We start from the raw sequence: 19,983 nt of genomic DNA, 5'->3' as shown, positions 1-19,983 counted from the left end.
CAACCCTACCGTCCCATCGCCCTAACAAGCTGTATATGCAAAACAGCAGAAAGGATGATCAATACAAGACTAATGTGGCATTTAGAAAAATATAACCTCATTTCTACACACCAAAGCAGATTTAGACAAAATCAAGGTACTAACAACCAACTTATTCGACTAGAAACATATATTCGTAACGGTCTAATAAGAAACCATCACATGGTCTCAATCTTTTTTGATATTGAAAAAGCGTATGACACCACGTGAAGGTACGGAATCTTGAAAGATAGTCATAATATGGGAATCAGAGGAAACCTAGCAAAATTTATCCAAGAATTCCTATCCCACATTTAAAGTATGCTTAGGAAATATAACATCAGATCAATACACACAAGAAACAGGGGTACCACAGGGTAGTGTACTATCTGCCACCCTTTTTCTAATTAAAATCAACGGTATAATCGAAAATGTTAACATGGGATTCGAAAAAACATTATTTGTTGATGACTTTTCAATAAATTGCTCATCACCAAATATGCCAACTATCGAAAGACAAATGCAACATTGCCTTAACAAAATAGATCTTTGGGTTAACCAAAATGGATTCAAAATGTCCAAAAGCAAAACCACATGTATCCACTTTTGTAAGAAACGAAAATACCACCTTGACCCACAACTCAAACTAAATGGGCAACTAATACCAGTAGTACAACATACCAAATTTCTAGCGATCATTTTTGATAATAAACTAAACTTCAAGGAGCACATTAACAAATTAAAACAAAAATGCTTAAAAACAATAAATATCTTAAAAATAGTATCAAAACTAGACAGGGGAGCAGATCAAGCTACAATGCTCAAAATATACCGCTCACATATCAGATCCAAACTGGACTATGGTTGTGCCATATACAGCTCTACTTACAAATCCTACAAAAACAAACTACTAACAATATAGAATCAAAGTTTAAGACTTAGCCTGGGAGCCTACCGAACTTCACCAATGGAAAGCCTGCATGTAGAAGCCCAAGAACTATCCCTGCATTTAAGATGGGGGAAAAACTAGCTTTACAATATGCAACAAAACTACAAAGCATCCCCGAAAGCCCAACATACAAAACTACCTTCAAACCACAATGTACAAACTTTTATTTAGGGAAACCAAAAAATATACCCTGCTTTGGACACAGAATTAAAGAAATAATACATTAAATCAATGAAAACCTTGACAATATAATTACTCAAAAAATAAACTACAGACCACCATGGACATTACACAAACCAAAAACTGACCTAACACTTACTGCTTACAAGAAAAATATTACAAATAATATAACAAACAGAAGCAACTTCGGAGAACTAAGAAAAATGTGCAGAATACATAGAGATATACACCGAATGGAACAAGTGCAGCATGCACAGATGGACAAAATCAATATCAAATACGACTGCCCAACGAGGCTTCAATATATACAGCCGAGCTGCAGGCCATCAAAATAGCTCTCAAACACATCAAAGACATCAATGAACAAAAATTCATAATATATACAGACTCCCTATCCTGTATCATGGCCCTTGAAGAAAAATCTAAACACCCTTTTATCACAAATTATACAAGAATACAACAAAATAACCGAAAAAAAAAAAAAAAACAATAAAAAAATTATAATAGCCTGGATGCCAAGCCATCTCGGCATCCCAGGAAATGAAAAGGCAGACAAACATGCTAAAGAAGCCACAAATCACCAAATGAAAAAAATTAAAATACTACACACAGACCTAAAAAAAAAAAAAAATCAATGAATATATAGGAAACAAGTGGCAAGAGGAATGGAACAAATGCACTGCAAACAAATTGCATGAACATCAACCAATAATTAAAAACGAAAAACAAAATATTTTTAAGGGAAGAAGAGAAGAAATTGTACTAAACCGAATACGAATTGGACATACAAAATTAACTCATTCCTACCTAATCAAAATGGAGGAAACACCAAATTGCACACTCTGCAACTAACAATGAAACATCTACTGACGAAATGTAGAAAACACAAACGCACTCAGGAGAAATATTTTAAAACAACAAACATTAGGAAAGTGTTCCCAGAAGTGGAGCCCCAACAAATCGTAAACTATTTAAAAGAAACAAATGTATTCAAACTCCTATAAAGTAAACAAGTAAAATTCAGTTTAGAAAAACAAATCTTTTACAACTAAAACAATTTTTCGGAAAACCTAAAGCATCTTGCTTCAAAAGATAAACTTTACAAGAAACTGAAAACCTATTATATCAACAAAACTTTTTTGGCATTAAATGACCCTTAGAGGTTGAAATGCCGTTAAACAAACACACTCACTCACCTGTTGGGTATCGAGATACACAATCAGGGGCTAAATTAAGTTTTCCAAGGACAGTGTTTTATCTAGAATCTATACATCAATGTACTTTTCTTGAAATTTAACAGGCGGGGTTTTTTAATATTTTCCAGGGCCTTGTTTAAAAATACTTTTATTGGTTGAAAGTAATCCACTGTTATAAGCAAATCTGGGGATCTGAGTATGAACACCTGGTAGGATTCTAGTTTGTAGAGCAGGACTAAGGCTTTTCTTTCCACTGGTGCATATCACAATTCTGCATCATTTGAATTCAGCCATAATGAGTTTCCATCCTCACAATTCCTGTTCAGTTCACCCTCACATCTGCAGTGTTTCTGAAATAGGAAGTATGGTATTCCTGTTTTGCTATAATCTGTCGCTAGTCTTGTTAATCTGTTCATTTTGAACATTTGGATACCTTTATTAATCCATTTTTACTTTTATTCTCTTTCATTCTTGTCCAAAAACAATGCCCATTCTCTGTCAGTATGATCCTATCCTATCAAGGACCATTCCAGTTATTTCACTCGCGACATGGTGGGACAATTGTGAAACCTCTCTTTTCTTAGCTCAATGTTTTCTTTCTGAAATTCAATGTTGCTTCAATGATGTTTGGTGGGAGCACGTTCAATGTCCACTGTAGTGTTTGCAAATTTCTGTGCTTTACAATGTTTATCCTGTTCGCTATGTAAAGTGGGAAAATGTGTCCTTCCAGCTTGTTACTAAGATCCATATAAAAAAGCAAATGGTTGCCTCCATGTCTCCTCTATGTATACCTGTCAGAGGAGATCACTCTTAGTTACTTCCTGTTATCAGGAGCAGATTACTTGTACAAACTTTGTTATAAACTCGATCCTAAGTAATAAGTTAGAATAAACAGGTTAAGATGGGAAGAAGCTAACAAAACTTGCCTCATCCAGTCTGTACATGCAAGATCAAACTTACTTCAGTCCTCACCAGCATAGCAAAATGAAGCCACAACTTCCAACCTGTGGAGAGAACTTAGTACAGAGCCTATCTTCAATTGGATGAACAGTACTGGCAATTGTTACATGTGAATGTTTTCAAGTGAATCATATACAATCTTAATGAATTTCCCCCCAAAAAACAATGTTGAAACGTCCAACACAAGACACACTTATTATATGCTTTTGATTTCCTTTTCATTGTTCATTGCTATTTTATTCTCCCCTGAGTCAAACTGTAAACGTCATTTGGTATTTGGATAATCTGCCAACCGAGAAGGAAATAACAAATTACCGATGTCTTATGTACAACATAAAAAGAAATTAGAATCTTAAGATCTCCATCATTCCAGTAATGATAGAAAAAACCTGAATGAGAATTTCAAAAACTACCTAGTAAATATACCCGGTGAACCAAGTGCTCAAAGGGATGATTATAATCTTAAAACATTCTCTTGGTTGTAGATAGTGGATGAATATCTAGCATTTGGTAGGATGCTCCATCCCAACAAAATAAGAAAATTTGTTAAAAAGTGAGATTTTATATTCACATTGACAAAGTTTTGTAGAGTCTGATTTTATCACGGTTTTTATTCTTTTCAGCAGTTATTTAAAATGTTGTAAATATGTGATCAGTTTTCTCATCATGGACAACTTTATTCAAAGTATTGTAAAGGTGGTTTTTACTATCAAAAACCACTTATTGTTTTATATTTTATCTAAATTGCTGGCATTTTTATTCTTCCATGTATGCTTTTTGAAGTTGTGATGCTGAAAACTTATTTCATTTAGTTTCACGTTATTGCTGGCCTTTTCTCACTGTTAAAAACTATTTGCAAAAATACAAACAACGCCTACCATATTCAACCATAATTTCTAATTTTTACCTCAGCCAACGAGGTCAAGTTTGTTGGTTTATCACTGTTTGTGTAGCCAAATGTGCACATTGCTTGACCAATCATGAAACTTGGCCAAAATATCAGTCCTGATCTAACTTAGAACTGATTTAATTTTATTAACAGTCCTGGTTAAAGTCACAGAAAATGCAACAGTCAAACTTTGGTTCTGTTTATTGTAGAAACTATTAGGCCCATATTATAGGCAATGATGTGCTGCATCATATAATCCTGATAAGTTCAGTCAAGATAAAAATTTTGAAAGAATTTCAATTTCTGTTTTCTTTTTTTCAAGTTTGATCAAGTATGCAGTAATTATTATACAAAATTTCAGCATGACCAGATAATCAGTTTTTTAATTATTAACAATTCCATGTCAATCAAGATGTTCTGATATGAAAAATATTACGTTGTCAAACAGGCGTATGTAATCTCACAACTGCCTTGTGTGCTTGTTTTGATCATGTCTTCATTCCTGTTTTTATTTCAAATTTTATTTTCACTTTTTTATTCAATACATATATTTATATGGTTTATTTTTGTCTAATTCCAGTCCTGGTCTGCACAGAGAAAGAAGAAAATTTTTAAGAACCGCATTAAAAGAGCTTTCTTTAATTTACACTGATCAACCTGGATTGTTAGGACCAAAAGTAAATATTTTCAAAAGTTTCTTCATTTTATTTTTCATTCACATCATTTTGGTATTAATAAAATTATGAGACAACTTTAGGTGTGTCTTTTTTTTTTTTTTTTTTTTTTTTTTTTTTACATAGGCATCACCACATTTCATGTCTATTTCTGACATCAATGTTGATAACTATGCATTGAATTATTTTTTATTTAGTGTTGATCAAATATTTATTGAAATCAAAAATACAATAATATAAAGTAGAATCATATGAAAAATCCTATTAAAAAATTTATTTAGGAAATTAAATTCAGCAGAATGCATGTTGCTTTTGCATAAGTATGTTATCTGTTTTTAGCCTTTTGATAATAGTTGTTAAAAAGGGGAGGGTGACAATTAAAAATTTGAAAGGAATTTGGATATGTTTAAACAGTTGAATCGAAAATCATTTAAAGCGTTGTTAAAATTATTAATTAAAAAGTTTTTTGAAAGCCAGTCTAATAAAGTTATCTTGTTGGATTTTCAGAGTCAGACTTAAATAGCCATGCATCTGACAAATTGTGATTTCATTTAGACTAGCCATCTTCTTTCTCTTTCACTATAATATTGACTTTAGTAATTTAGTTTCTCTTAAGTTTCTTTCTGATAATAATTTGGCTGGCTAAAACATTTGTTAGACCACAGCCATTTTTTGTTCATGACTTAAATATAATCAGCTGCTTTCAAAATTGATAAAAATAATTTCCTATATGTATCAAACTTCAGCTATTCAATAAACAATTATATTTTTAAAGATTAGATACTAATTTATATATTTCTTCAAATTAATTGTATATCATATTATAAGGTAAAAAAAAAACTGTTTGTTCTAAGACTTAACTGTACTTTTAAGGATACAAGACTGTTTAATATTCATGTTGCTTTGGAAAATAATAGTGCTTCAAATACTAGCCATGGCCTATGAAAAATATTACAAAACAATAGTCATTCATCTACACAGCATTCTTTAATGAAAAAGTTCAATGTTGCAATGTGTAATAACCTAGAGTAAAACTTACTTCAAAAAGTAAAAAGTCGATCGACAGTTTCTTTTTGATAGTATTTGCTGTTGGATGCAAACAATTCTGTCAAAACTAAGCAAGAATCTCACAAAATAAAACAAGCAAAAAACATTTTCATCTAAAAACAAGTTTTAGCTGTATTTACAAAAAAAAATATTGCTTACAGTCCTTTTTTCACTGAAGAGATTCTGCTAGTTATTCCGTCTACGCTATCATTATTGCCATGAAACATGCTTTTATTTCTTCTGGTTTTTCCTTGAAAAACATTCATAGTAAGAAATCTTTCCTGTATACATTTGTGTGCCTAGCATCAAGCAAAATTTCCATAAGCAGAGCTTCTTCATGAGGGTTTCCTGTCCTATGTCCAGAACATATTGCTACAGAACTGCTTCCCTGCTGATTACAACTTGGTCATCTTAAAATCCAAATTAAATGCAGTTGATACCATTGGTCAGTGTTAGTACTCCCATAGTGTTCTTCATCTTTCAGGTGGCAATCATTTCCATCTGATTAATTCTTATTCTTGAGTAATGACCCCAATATTAAAAAAGAAAGTGTTTCATGTTTGAATACGTTCTTCATCTAATTCTATTTTTAGGTTCTCTATGTGTTCCAAGGTTTATCTATGGCCCGTGATGAAATATTCTGGTTGCTTCGTCACTTTGATAATCCACCTTCAAAACGGCATAATATAAAATTGTCCCAGGAAGATTTTGTAGACAGGTAAGATTTGTGACAGACATTTGCTGTTCTTTTTAATACATTTTTATTTTCATTTGCAAATTGTCAATGTTAAAATCGACTTCACAATCTAGTGGGAGATGATCTCTTCTCTACAACCTTACAGAAGAGATGTTGCTAGGCTTTTTCTATTCTGTCAGTATTTCCATAAGTGCTGAACAAAGTTCCAATTTCGCCCCCCCCCCCATTCAACCGTGTCAAGAACTTGTTTTACAAACACCACTGCAAATATCTTTCCTTTCTTCCTCTGTGTACTTAAAACTAAACAGAACTTTCCATGAACAGAGTTTCTTATCAATAACTTCCGACCTGAAAGATCTTTCCATGAGAATGTTTCCCTATGATAACATATTTTGTTAAGTCCAATATTAACAAATATGTCGAATCGTCCACTGAATTGTTCTCAATCCTTTCATAGTATTGTTTCATTGTCCAACCAAAAACTTCATTAACTATTATCCTTGAATGTCCTTTGGCCTTGATAAGTGGTGAACCATTAGTAAAAGAACATTTATTTTTGGAAATTTTAATATTTTTTATATCATTTTATTGTACAAATTTTTTTTTTTTTTTTTTTTCAAATAATAAACACCTAGTGTTTTTATCTAATTATGGATGCTTCTTTTTGCTTAATGTTTTTATTTTCATTGATTGGTCTTTCAGAATCAGTATGATTTATTTATTTTTTTTTTTTTATTGCAGACAAATTCCTGAATTATTATTTTACATGGAGGAACTAAAGGGTAAATAACTATTTTTAATCCTTTTTCCAAATCAGGTAAAATTAATTCCCCAAACACAAGTTTTGTACCAGTTTTAGTCCCCTTACAAAGATTAAAATCATCATTAGTACTACTAACCCTCATATTTAGAATTATTCCAATTGATCAACAGCCATTATCTTGTTTTGATTATAGAAAATGTCTAAAATTGAAGGCTTAAGCTTAAGGGGGCCTTAAGAAAAAATTTAAGTTCAGGAAATCTTGCATAATTTATGGATAATGACTATGGAGCAAATTCATTTAATGCAAATTTAAAATATATGAAATTTCAAATTTCATAATGTTCCTTAAAAATGCTTTAAAATATTTAAAGAAACTGAAATTTTGAGAATATTAATTGATGTCTTAAAATTTCTAAAAAAAAAATCAGAGGTATCTGAGTTTTTTATCAAGGGCTTCCACTTCTTTGCATAAAACTAAATTTAACTAAATATAGTCTAGCAGTTGTATCGCAAAATGCATAATGATCAGTTAATTAGTTTAAGAGTAAATCTTGTACATATAAACATATAAAGTTAGGTAAGTGTATATGCTGATGGCAAAAATGGTTGTTTGAAACCTTAAAAATATAAATAATTTGAACGATACGATTAAAAAGTGAGTTGATTGTGATGGAGAATTAAATTCTTTTTAAATGTCTTAGAAATCTTTTCTTCTGTAGCCTTTTCTAATGTTAGGCTAGTTTTCAGCACTGTTTATGATTTCCAAGGTTCACAAAGTGCTAGTTAGAAGGTAACAAGCAGTACTAATTTGCCTCCATATAGGCTACACTCAAATCGCTCCCAAATATTTTTATTTATTTGAATTATTCATATTTTACATTTAATAGAGTTACAGCATGTATCATTTACTCTTCTTTTTTTCAGCTCTGGTAAGAAAATACAACCAAGTAATACAAAGGTATTACGTTCAATACCTCTCTGGCTATGATGCTGTGCTGTTAAACCAGTTAATACAAGTAAGTGTGTGATCAAATTGAAAATTGCTAGCATCATTTTATCTATAAATATGTGCTTGAAACGATGCACTATTATTTAAGAATAAAGTGTATTCAATTGTCATAGTTATTCATTAGACAATAATAAAAAATATATTGATTTTCTGATTGATCCATTAAAAAAGCAAGTTTTTTTTTTGCTCTTAATTAAAATTCAAGCTAATTAAAGAAAAGAAAACTACAAAAAATCTTTATGATGTACATACCTGTCATGAACGAAAATGTCATCTTCAAAAAATCACTTAAATTGATCAAGTGATTTTATTTATATAAAGAAAATAATTTTTAAGCAGAAATTCATAGTCATTATTATAACCTAAATCTAGAAACTGAACTATTGTTGAGTTATCTCCCTTTGTTTTTGACATTCCCCCCACCCTCTAATGGTGGCCAAGACAGTTACTACTTAGATGCTCAAAAATTTGATTTTCTTAGTTAAAAATTAAAATATTTGATCGATTTACGTGATTTTTTGAATATTGCATCCTCATTATGTAAAGAGTATGTACATCAAAGATTTTTTTGTAGTTTTGTTTTTTAATTAAATTGAATTCTAAATAAGAACCAGTTTTTTTTGTTGTTGTTTTTATTTATTTTTTTAAAAAAATTTTTTTTATTGCATTTTCACCCCAAACAAGGCATGGTGCCACTTTGATCTACTATCTAAGGCATGATTGCAGGGCTACTATGTATGGATTTGAGCAGCAAGATGTCTGTTTACATTACACTTGAACTTCTGCATGTCAGTACAGTTGGGAAGCAGGAACCTGGAAAGAAATTCCAAAGTCTAGCAGTTCTGGGGAAGAAACTATTAGAGTAGAAGGCTTTCTGGCATCTGGGGATTTCTACTGTGTAGGGGTGGGATTTTGCTGATTGTCGGATTTGTCGAGTGTATTTATGTCAAAGGAGTACAGGGGCTTTGTATTTCGTTGGAGCATATACCATTAAAATACTTGTAAAACAGGCAGAGGGATGCAACATTTTCTCTATGGGACAGAGGTTGAAGACTAGTCGACAGTTTGGGACTTGTTATAACATTTGTTTTTAATTGTCAGTTGTCTCTGAAATCAGTCAGTTTTGTAGTTTTGTGAGTTTGTCTTATTTTTATTTAGAAAATATGAAAAAGAATTAATGTTTGAAACAGAATTGGACTGGAAAATTTTTTTTTTTTCATTTTATTTGATAATTATCTGAATATTTAAAAAATCAAATGCATGATGATACATGGAAATTTTATCAGTAAATATTAACCTTTAATGATATTTAAGAAAGTCATTTTATTTTTGTTGCTTTTCATTTGATGTTTATTATTAGATTTTAATAGCTCTACGTCCTGCCCACTCACTGTTAAATATGGCTGGACTTTTTTTTAAAGAATTTCCTGGTAATTTTCTTTTAGATAATTTGCTTATATCTTTATACTAGCAATGCAAGACACCATAACGTTCAGCGCTGGACAAGGCACACACTGCTACTTAATTTGACACTCCGTTTTTAAATCAGTAATAATTACATTTTTCCTACCTCCATCAAAATAAAACTTATATAACTGGATTCACAATAAAATTTACTTTAAAATGTTTTAATATTTTTGTTGTGATTTTTATATTCGAAAAAAAAAAATCGCTATTTAAATCCAATTATTAACAACAAAACCTATCAGTATAGCATACCTGGTGGTGCTAGATCACTTTTTGCAAATAAGCAGTCGGGGTGTGTTCATATAAATACTTAAAGCGGAAGTTGTACCTGTTGATATGTTTCTAGTTGTTTTAGCTAATTAGGAAAAAGAATGGCTCTCGTCTTGGGGAGGCCTCATGTTTTGACCAGCTTCTGGGCTTGACCTTTATTCCTGATCTTAAATGGAACACCTACATTAAATCTGTTGCCAAGGCCGCTGGAAAAATGGTGGGATCCTTCTATCGATCCAGTAAATATCTCACTGCTGATGCAATTCTCTATCTATATAAGAGCCAGGTACGTCCAAGGATGGAGTACTGTTGCCACATTTGGGAAGGAGCTACTAGAAAGGACTTATCTTGCCTTGATAGAGTTCAAAATAGACTTCATAGTGTCGTAGGGGATGTCCTTTTCTCGTCCCTGCAACCTCTTTCTCACAGAAGAGATGTTGCGAGTTTGTCTCTGCTTTATCGTTATTTTCATGGTAAGTGCTCAGCTGAGCTCCAATCTATGGTCCCCCCTCACCAAACTTTCACAAGAAACACCCGTCTAGCAGAAAACACTATCAATAATTTCCCCCACTCCTTATCTGTGCCTAAACCTAAACGTAGATTCCATGAGCAAAACTTCTTTCTTAGAACTGCACGCCTGTGGACTTGTCTTCCGTTTTCCTGCTTTCCAGCTGACTACAATATGGTTGTCTTCAAGTTTTTGATGAGCCGTTCCATATAAGTTAACAAATTTACCGAATTTCCATTACTAACGATTACTATATTAGTCAATTTCTACTGTACACTCTTTAACCCTTATCCTCGAGTGGCCTCTTCGCCTTGATAAGTGGTGCTGCAAAAAAAAAAAAAAATTCTTTGCTACGAAATTCAAAAGTTAGAATATCTAAGAGTTGACACTTTGTAGTACAAAGGTAAGTAAAAGTAGAAACTGTGTTCAAATACTATTTAATGGCGAATATATTCATTTCTTTTGTTCTAAAATTTTAAAAGAATTGGATGAAAACTTTTTATGCACGAATCGATAGAAATCCTGTAAACATGAGATTTTTGTGTGTCGTGGCACACACAAAAAATCTGTAAACAAGTGTTTGTTAACTTACGAACATAAAGTATTCATTTTATTTTTATTATTATTTAAAAAATAAGTTTTTAATTATGGAAAGGAAAAGAATATTTTAAAAAAATAAATCATTTGAAAAAGATTTTTTTTTCTTGGTTCTCGAATCGCAAATAAAACATCTCAAAGTTAATGCTTTGTAATACAAAGATAAGTAAAGATAGAAACTGTTCAAACGCTATTTAATAGCGAATATATTAATTTTTGTTCTAAAATTTGAAAAGAATTGGATAAAAACTTTTTATGCACAAATCGATAGAAGTAGTAATGAACGCATATAAACATGAGATTTTTTGTGTGCCGGGTTAGTGCGCACAAAAATCTGTAAACAAAACGTTCATCAACTAACTTATGAACATAAAATATTCGTTTTATTTTTGTTATTTAGAAAACATAAGTTTTTAATTATGGAAAGGAAAAGAATATTTTTAAAAAATAAATTCTTTGAAAAAGAATAATCGACAATGACCACGTTTTTAATTGAGTTAAAACACAAACCACTTATCTAGTTAAGTAAAAAAATAACTTTTATTGGGTTTGTTTTACAATCCACAGAGGTATGAAAAAAGTGACCAAAAAGCAAATATATAACAAATAAATTTTACCAAAGGCAAGTTACTCTTCTACCTACTTCGATAAATTTTGGTATTGTGAATGTTTATTCTGTTCAAAAAATAAGTAGTGTCGAGCATTACATGAGAACAAGAAAAAAAATGTCCACGATGTCTCGAAGTCTCGGCAATGACTTAAAAATAAAAAATTATACAAAATAGTGATAGAAACTCACCCGATAATTGTTGTGGTAACTTGAAGCAATTAAAAATGAAATTTAATTATCCTAATTAGTTTAATGAACTTGAAAACAATTGTAATCTGTTCAAAATTTCCTTTCATTTACTATGCTACAAGCCATATTTTGTTAATAATTTCTTTGACTTGTGTCGTGGTTGTCATCTTGGATTTCCTGGTTGCTGTCTTGGATTTTTCACAGTGTAATAAGGTCCATCAGCTTAACATTTTGCATGATGGTAAAGTTTTACTTCCCATTTTTTCAACTGTTTTTCGTATGATGCTTCTACTTGAAGCTGTTAAAATGAAACAAATATGCTAATTAGTCCGTAAGTTACCACGTGAGATGGTCATAAATAACGCCAACTGAACCTTCATGGTATTATATGTTCAAAATTTCATCGTAATATCTTAAGATCTGAAGATACAGCATTTTAAACATGGGTTAGTCTGTAAATTGTACAAATTTCTTACCATTTTCTGTTTGAGGGGAAATGAACCAACATGCACTTGTATTTAAATTTAATGCATGCCATACTTATTCTTTATTCCAATTCAGAACTGGTCAACTTGTCCAGAGGACGAATCGGTGATCCTTTCTTCTCTGTACAGCACCATATCTGGACTGACTGTAAAACAAGGTACATATTCTTTTATGTCTGTTACATTATTTTATATTTTGCTATTAGCAAAAGTTTAAGACCTTTCTACTCAAATAATTTTATTTCATCTTTTAGACATTACATCATAAGCTTTGCATGATACAATAATTTTTTGTTGATACATTAGTTGTGATAAAAGTACATTCTTTAGAGCAAACTCAAGGTCAATGTTTTCTGGAGAATTTTTTGAAGAAAATAAGTTTCAAAGTCAATATCAGTTTTGAACCCACAAAACTTATTTCTATAACGTTTTCAAATACGTTAATCAATCTAAAATTTGATCGATGTATTTGTTATTTCCTCAATTTCTCAAAAAATGTATATTCACATTTTTTAAAGTTGACAAATAATTTTGCAGAATATCTACAGTTTTATGGTAGATTTTGACTGAATTTGATTACAAGTGTTCTACTGATCTGAGCCAACTTCACACTGGCAGATTTCAGCATCTGCCAATATAATCAAAGTTGACTAGAGGTCAGAATGCAGGAATTATTTGTCAGAAAAGAACATCTAGTTGCAATTATTTTTTGGTATTGAAAGAGTTTGACATGCTCAGAATACAGTTTCTTATTTTGTTTGTTTAATCAAAAAAAATAAAAAGCTCATTAATCCATATAATTTTTTAACAAACAAAATAATCGACTAAAAGTGAACGCTCTAACAACCTTTATACTCAGTACACTTAACAATTTATGCCTATAAATCAAAATCAAAATTACGAAACATCCATAGTCCATATCTACTGGAAGTATCTACCATTGACATAACTATTTATCTTATAACCACCACTAAATATCAAAAATTCATCATTTGTACTTACTTCATATCAGTATGAATGGCACTATAAAGTACTGGTACTTTTGCGGGAGAGTGAATTTCGAAACAAATGCATTTCAGTTGAAAATACTATTACCTACTTATGTGTCATGTCAGAATTAGTATAAATTTAAAAAATTATGAAAAATGCTCCAGTAGAAAATTACAAATAAAAATAGAATTTTATCGATTTAGAGTCTTATGTTTTGATGTAGAAGAGTTTTTAAAACTCAGGGTAGGTAACTGCAATCAGTAATTTTGATAAAACTGGCTTATCTGCCATAAAAATACAAAATGTGGGACCGTTATTAAAGATGATGTTTTTGTAAAAAGCACATTTTCTATTGAATCATTTTCCATAATTTTTAAAATTTATACTAATTTCAACATGACACATGCGTATGTAATGTTTTCACCTGAAATGAGTTTATTCCAACATCCACTATTCTGCACAAACACCAAAATATTTTTTAATAACTGACCCACTGACAATCAATCTATGAAATAGAAAAAGGGAGTAATTACTGAAGCTTTGATCTTGCTTGTCATCATGCACACATTTCATTTGTATAGGAATGTTTTAGATGGTGGGAGGAAGTGTTAAAAGTACAAAGGACAAATAAGAAAAGTGGGAGTAGATGAATGACAAATAATTAAGAAAGAGTTGAGAGCAGATAAAAAAAAAACTCCCTTCTCGCCCTCTTTCTCTATATGTCAGTCTGCTGCCTCTATTCTTTCTTGTTAATTTTACCTCAGTAAATGCCTTGCTTATTCACACTTTGAATTTGCATTGTAGCAAAATAGTCTACATATTTGTTTTTTGTGTAAATTGTAAATGCTGCACTGAACTATTGTGAGCTATTTGCTTCAGGTAAGTGACTTGCATGTTGTGCAGCAATATCTCACTACCTAAAAATGTACTACTTTTCTTGCATACTGTTGATCATTTTTAATGTACATCTTATCCTTTCAGATAATTGAGAAAGGGGAATTTAGCCATTTTTAATCTTGTACTTTTAGCATTCTTCCAGGAGTCAAACCATTCTTACAGCTATTTAGCGCCATTATCTCACTCTTCATCAATAACCTTTTTTAAACGAGTTTCACATTTTCCAAATATCAAATAACGTATGAATTATAAAATTTGTGGAGTGGGGGGTATTCAGTTGTTAGCAAATGATCTGAACTACTTTGGTAAGCTTTAAACACTTTTATATTTCTTTAATTTCAGTGGAAGAAAATGATCTATTTGATTTTCGAGGAGTTCGCCTCGATTGGTTCCGACTCCAGGTAACTTTCCTTTTTTTTCTTTCTGACTTTCTATATGTGCTTTCTGTTAACTTTTTTTTATTATTCATTTACCAAATGAAAATAAATTGCTGCTTTTTTGAACTACAGCATCCACAAGTGTTTTTAATTTAACTAATGAAAGGCAATCAAGTGGTTCAGTCTTTCAAGAGCTAACTATAGAATATTAGTGTCTGACAATTATCACCCCCTCCCCCAAAGAAAAATTGAGAATATTTAAACTATAGAAAGAAAATGATTCCTAATTACTGACTAAATCCACACATTCCTTGGATAATTTCTTCGTTAATAAACTCATGTTAACTAATAAAAAGATTTTTTTCATTTCAATATATATAATTGAATACACTGAAAAAATCTTGTAATTTTATTTCATTTAGCAGTTTATTGTGATGATTTATATTTATTTTCAATCTAATTAAATAATTTCTTTCAAAAATATATTGATCTATTTTTTTTTTATTTTATGTGGTAAAAAGACTTTCAGATGTCGTAACTGATGACTAGTATTTTCTGTTATAATTTTTTAAATTTCATTTCTGCAATAAAATTATTCACATTTCATACAAACTAATATAATTTCTGTATTTTGACAAACAAATTTTTATGGAAGTAAAAATCAAATCTTCTGCAAAACTTTTTTTCTTCATCAAAATAAATAATGGTAAATAAGATTACAACTAACCAAGTCATTTGCCACACAACTTTTTCTTCCAATTTAAAAGTTTTTTGTTTGTTTTTTTTAATGATTTTTTGAGTTGCTTTTATATTTTTTATAAAAATGTTATTCTTTTATTCAGGCATACACCAGTGTGAGCAAGTCTGCTGTTAAACTCCATGATCAGAGAGATATGGCCAGACATCTCAACATGGTTGTATTTCATACAAAAATGGTTGACTATCTGGATGAAATGCTGATTGAGACAGCTGATCTGTCAATATATTGGTAAATCAATATTTCATGCAACTTCTTTCAAAATGTGCGATAGAATTGGCCAATCATTACATGATTTCAATGAGTTTAACTTTTCATTTGTTTAAACTAAAAATGGTTGGTTTCAAAATGGCACTTGTTTTTCTGTCATCATGTCGAGTTTTTTTTTTCTACAACTGAACTTTTTGAATCAACACAATTGTAACTGGTCAGTTGAGTGTTTTTATTTAATATTTATTATTGATCATGAATATTGAATGGAAAGAAAACATTCAATCCTTTATTTTATTCATAAATTAGTTAACCTGTGTTCCAGCATTGCTTGAGAAAGTAATTCAACTTAAGAAATTCAAACCCCAGTCATTATCCAAATTGTTTATGAATCCTTGTTTTTGTTTCTTCTTTTCAGTTTTTACACCACTCTGTTTGAGCATCAGTTCAAGTTATGCATGGAGTTTCCAGCCCAGCACAGATATAGCATTGTTTTTCCGATGATATGTGGCCATTTTATGAATGCTACACATGATTTATGTCCTGAAGAGGTAAACAAGTTTTTGAATATAGATATTTAATGGGAATGTGAGTTCTCCACTTTTTTTTTTCCAGGAAAACCAGATTTTCACTTAAATTGATAGAGCCTCTGCCCCTTGATCAAAGTCCACTTTTTTTTTTTTAATAAAAAGACTGATTTTTGCTAAATTGTTAAAGCCTTATTTCTTTATTTTTTATTTCTATTTGGTTGGATTCTCTCTCTCTCTCCGTCTTCATCTTTTCTTGCTATGATAACTGTTAAAAAAATCTGCCGAAACATTAGTTATTCTTCTTTAATTTTGCAAAAGTTTGGCAGTGCAAATTGCATATTTCAAAAACATTTTTGGTTCACAATGTATTTCTTTAGTTTAAAAAAATGTTAACCTGAGTTGTTTCTCTTTTCCCCAACAGAGGCATTCCATAGGTACCAGTAGTGTGCAGTATGCCCATTGGTTCCTTAAGGATATCTCTGAGGAAGTCAACCAAGTGATTACCCACATCTGTGAGGAGCAGTGTCAACTCAGCTACAAAGTAAGTATATTTTTTAATTGTTACTTGGTTAGGAGGAGGCCCCTGTCGAGTGCCTTTTGATCTTAAGTTGTATATTTATAGGAATTACTTTACTGTAACTATAGAATACATTTGGAATTCATTTGACTTTTATAATTTGGATTATTCGGACTGATTGTTATTGTCACAACATTTTGGCTGGTGTAACCTCCGACCTTTTTCAGGGGTACTGATGAATAAATATATATATATATATATATATATATATATATATATATATATATATATAATTTAAAGGAGATTAGAACAATAGTCTAAAGAGCTGAGTGTATTTTAATGTAACAGTGAAATTACTAGCTTAATTAAAATACAGGAAAGAGAAGGTGCTCGTTGTAATTTAGATATTTAATAAGCTCGATAGTTAAATGTCCTAGAGCTAATTCAATATTAAGTAATGTGATTGATAATTTAAAATTTAAAAATCAAATTATAGGCTCATAAGAGTAGTGGTCGATGGACAAAAATCGGAGGCCTGCAATATAAATGCTGGAGTCCCCCAGGGGTCAATCCTGGGCCCAACTCTCTTCCTGATCTACATCAATGACCTCCCTAAACACATACTTAAATCATTCGTTGACATCTATGCTGATGACACAACCATCTACGGCAACACATCAAAGGCTGTAAATGACAAAGTTCTCTCTGATTCTCTCTCCTCTGATCTCAAGCGCGTGGTTCAGTGGGGGAAGATGTGGCTGGTTACCTTTAATGCATCCAAAACCAAACTCCTATCCTTACATCATCAACGCTCTGATCCCCATCTGGCATCAATTGTGATGGATGGCTCTCGTCTGGGTGAGGCTCCGTGTTTTGACAAGCTTCTGGGTTTGACCTTTACTCCTGATCTGAAATGGAACACGTACATCAAGTCTGTTGCCAAGGTCGCTGGAAAGATGGTGGGATCCTTCTACCGCTCCAGAAGATATCTCACTACTGATGCAATTCTCTATCTATATAAAAGCCAAGTACGTCCAAGGATGGAATACTGTTGCCATATCTGGGCAGGAGCTGCTAAAAACAGCCTATCCTGCCTTGACAGAGTACAAAATAGACTTCGTGGCTTAGTGTGGGATGCCCTTTTCTCTACCCTGCAACCTCTCTCCCACAGAAGAGACGTTGCGAGCCTGTCCTTGTTTTATCGTTATTTCCATGGCAGATGCTCGTCTGAACTCCAATCTCTGGTCCCCCCTCGCCAATCTTTCACGAAAAACACCCGTCTAGCTGAATCCACTGTGAAAAATTTCCCCCACTCTATATCTGTGCCTAAATCAAAACGCGGATTCCATGAACAAAGCTTCTTTCTTAGAACTGCACGCCTGTGGAACTCTGTTCCGTCTGCCTGCTTCCCTCCGGACTACAACTTGGATGTCTTCAAGTCCAATGTTAACGAATTCCTAATGAACCGCCCCCTTAAGTAAACACTTCATCAAATCTCCACACTAACGTAATGTACTTGCAATAACCCTTATCCCTGAGTGGCTTCCGGGCCTTGATAAGTGGTGATCACTGTGTAAAAAAAAAGAAAAAAAAAAAAAAAAAATTAAAAATCCGTTTCATAAGAAGGAACAACAACAAAATCAATTATCTGTACGATCATTTCGGAAAACAATGCTTTTTATTGTGGTATACATCAAGTTACGTACAATAATTACATATAGTTTTTTAATAAGCAAGGTCTCCTCGTCAGCAAATTTTGAAGGGTTTTTATTGAATTTAAAAGACACCATAAATAAACCTAGCATTAAAAGTAAGGCAGATGAATCTGAAAAAATTGAAATAAAAGGTCTGGATTTAAAATTTATAAGAAAATTAATATGGGTTAGAGATATAAAATAAATAGAGTAAAATATATATTTTTTAGAATTTACATTATAAGTTTGCTTTAAAAATATATAGAGATATTTACCTTTTAATTTTTCGCTTTTTGAAATCAGGAACTATGGTTAAAATACTCATTTAGATGTTTGCTATAGCTTTTTATCTTATTGAATGATGAATTTTAAAAGGGGGGGGGGGACGCCCGTGCAATAAAATATTTCCGTTAGCGTATTTTTGATTTAAAGACACTACGGTTTATATTTCAATTGTAAGGGGAGATAATTGTCATGTTTTCTTTACTTTATTTATTTGAAGGGTGTAAGGGAGATAATTAGTCTAACTTAATTTATAAAAAAAAAAAAAAATTTTTAATTTTTACTAATAAGTAATTTTTTAATGATTTAAGGTGGTTTATATTTATTAAATTTAAACCAATGTTTATGACTGCATGTAAATATAAGCTCCTGTCTTGAATTTAATAGTGTGGTTGTATTTTTTATATCTTCATATTTTAAAATTTTTAGGGTCTCTTTTGTACATAGTGCACAAAATTTATCTCCTGGTTTATATGATTTGCAAGTCTCAATTATTCGCCATTTTAAGTTGAAAGAAATATTGCTATTTTTTAGTTGCCAAATATAGTTTGATAGAGTAGTTTGGTTTGACAGAGTTATTTTTAAAAGAATGTTTGTGTGTTGAAATTCTATGTTTTATTAGGCCAGATGTGGAACCAAAATATATTACCTCTTGCTATTGTCATTATTTTCCGTTAGGTCTGTTGTTGGATTATTATATGGTGGGTTGATTTGTAATTGATCGGTAGATTCCTTCTTATGAAACGGATTTTTAATTTGATTATAATTTGATTTTTAAATTTTAAATTATCAATCACATTACTTAATATATATATATATATATATATATAATTTGGAACCAGACCCTTGAAATTATCCACAAGAGTAAATTGCTTTGGTTTTGTCAGCTATGATAAGAAAGAATTATGTTATTATATTTTTAGTATCACCAATACTGAAGATTGAGCCTTGAACCTTCAGAAAACTATTACCTAGAATTTATTATTACTTAGTACTCTTCTTTGTTGTGCCACAAGTTCATGTGAACAGTTCTAGTATGAACAAATCCAGAACAAGAACAATCTACCCAAGAGATTAAATATGGGTTCTATTCAAAATTCCATACTGATTCCTGGACTCAGCAAGATGCATCTGAAAAAGGTTGTAGGTTACATCAACCAAAACATGTTGAGAATAACATCCAAGATGAAACAGTAATTCAAATAATACAAATTATCAATC

General features: G+C 31.2%; 1 protein-coding gene across 5 annotated transcripts in view; it reads left to right on the top strand.

Annotated features, from left to right (window-relative positions):
* LOC145256407 (membrane-associated protein Hem-like) overlaps nt 1-19,983 on the top strand; it is a 195,507-nt gene that overhangs the window by 88,466 nt on the left and 87,058 nt on the right. For all 5 annotated transcript variants that reach the window (XM_080115273.1, XM_080115271.1, XM_080115272.1 and 2 more), the window contains exons 11-19: nt 4,773-4,869; nt 6,507-6,631; nt 7,352-7,392; nt 8,298-8,389; nt 12,585-12,666; nt 14,738-14,796; nt 15,615-15,760; nt 16,158-16,290; nt 16,691-16,810. In XM_080115273.1, coding sequence (XP_079971399.1) covers nt 4,773-4,869; nt 6,507-6,631; nt 7,352-7,392; nt 8,298-8,389; nt 12,585-12,666; nt 14,738-14,796; nt 15,615-15,760; nt 16,158-16,290; nt 16,691-16,810 — 895 coding nt within the window. The remainder of the gene's footprint in view (nt 1-4,772; nt 4,870-6,506; nt 6,632-7,351; nt 7,393-8,297; nt 8,390-12,584; nt 12,667-14,737; nt 14,797-15,614; nt 15,761-16,157; nt 16,291-16,690; nt 16,811-19,983) is intronic.

The sequence above is a fragment of the Euprymna scolopes genome, chromosome 32 (genome assembly GCF_053919585.1).
Source record: "Euprymna scolopes isolate OS-2025 chromosome 32, ASM5391958v1, whole genome shotgun sequence".
In the NCBI taxonomy this organism is placed as follows: domain Eukaryota; kingdom Metazoa; phylum Mollusca; class Cephalopoda; order Sepiida; family Sepiolidae; genus Euprymna; species Euprymna scolopes.
The sequence above is the reverse complement of the archived record's forward strand: the minus strand, read 5'-3'. Positions and strand labels throughout refer to the sequence as shown.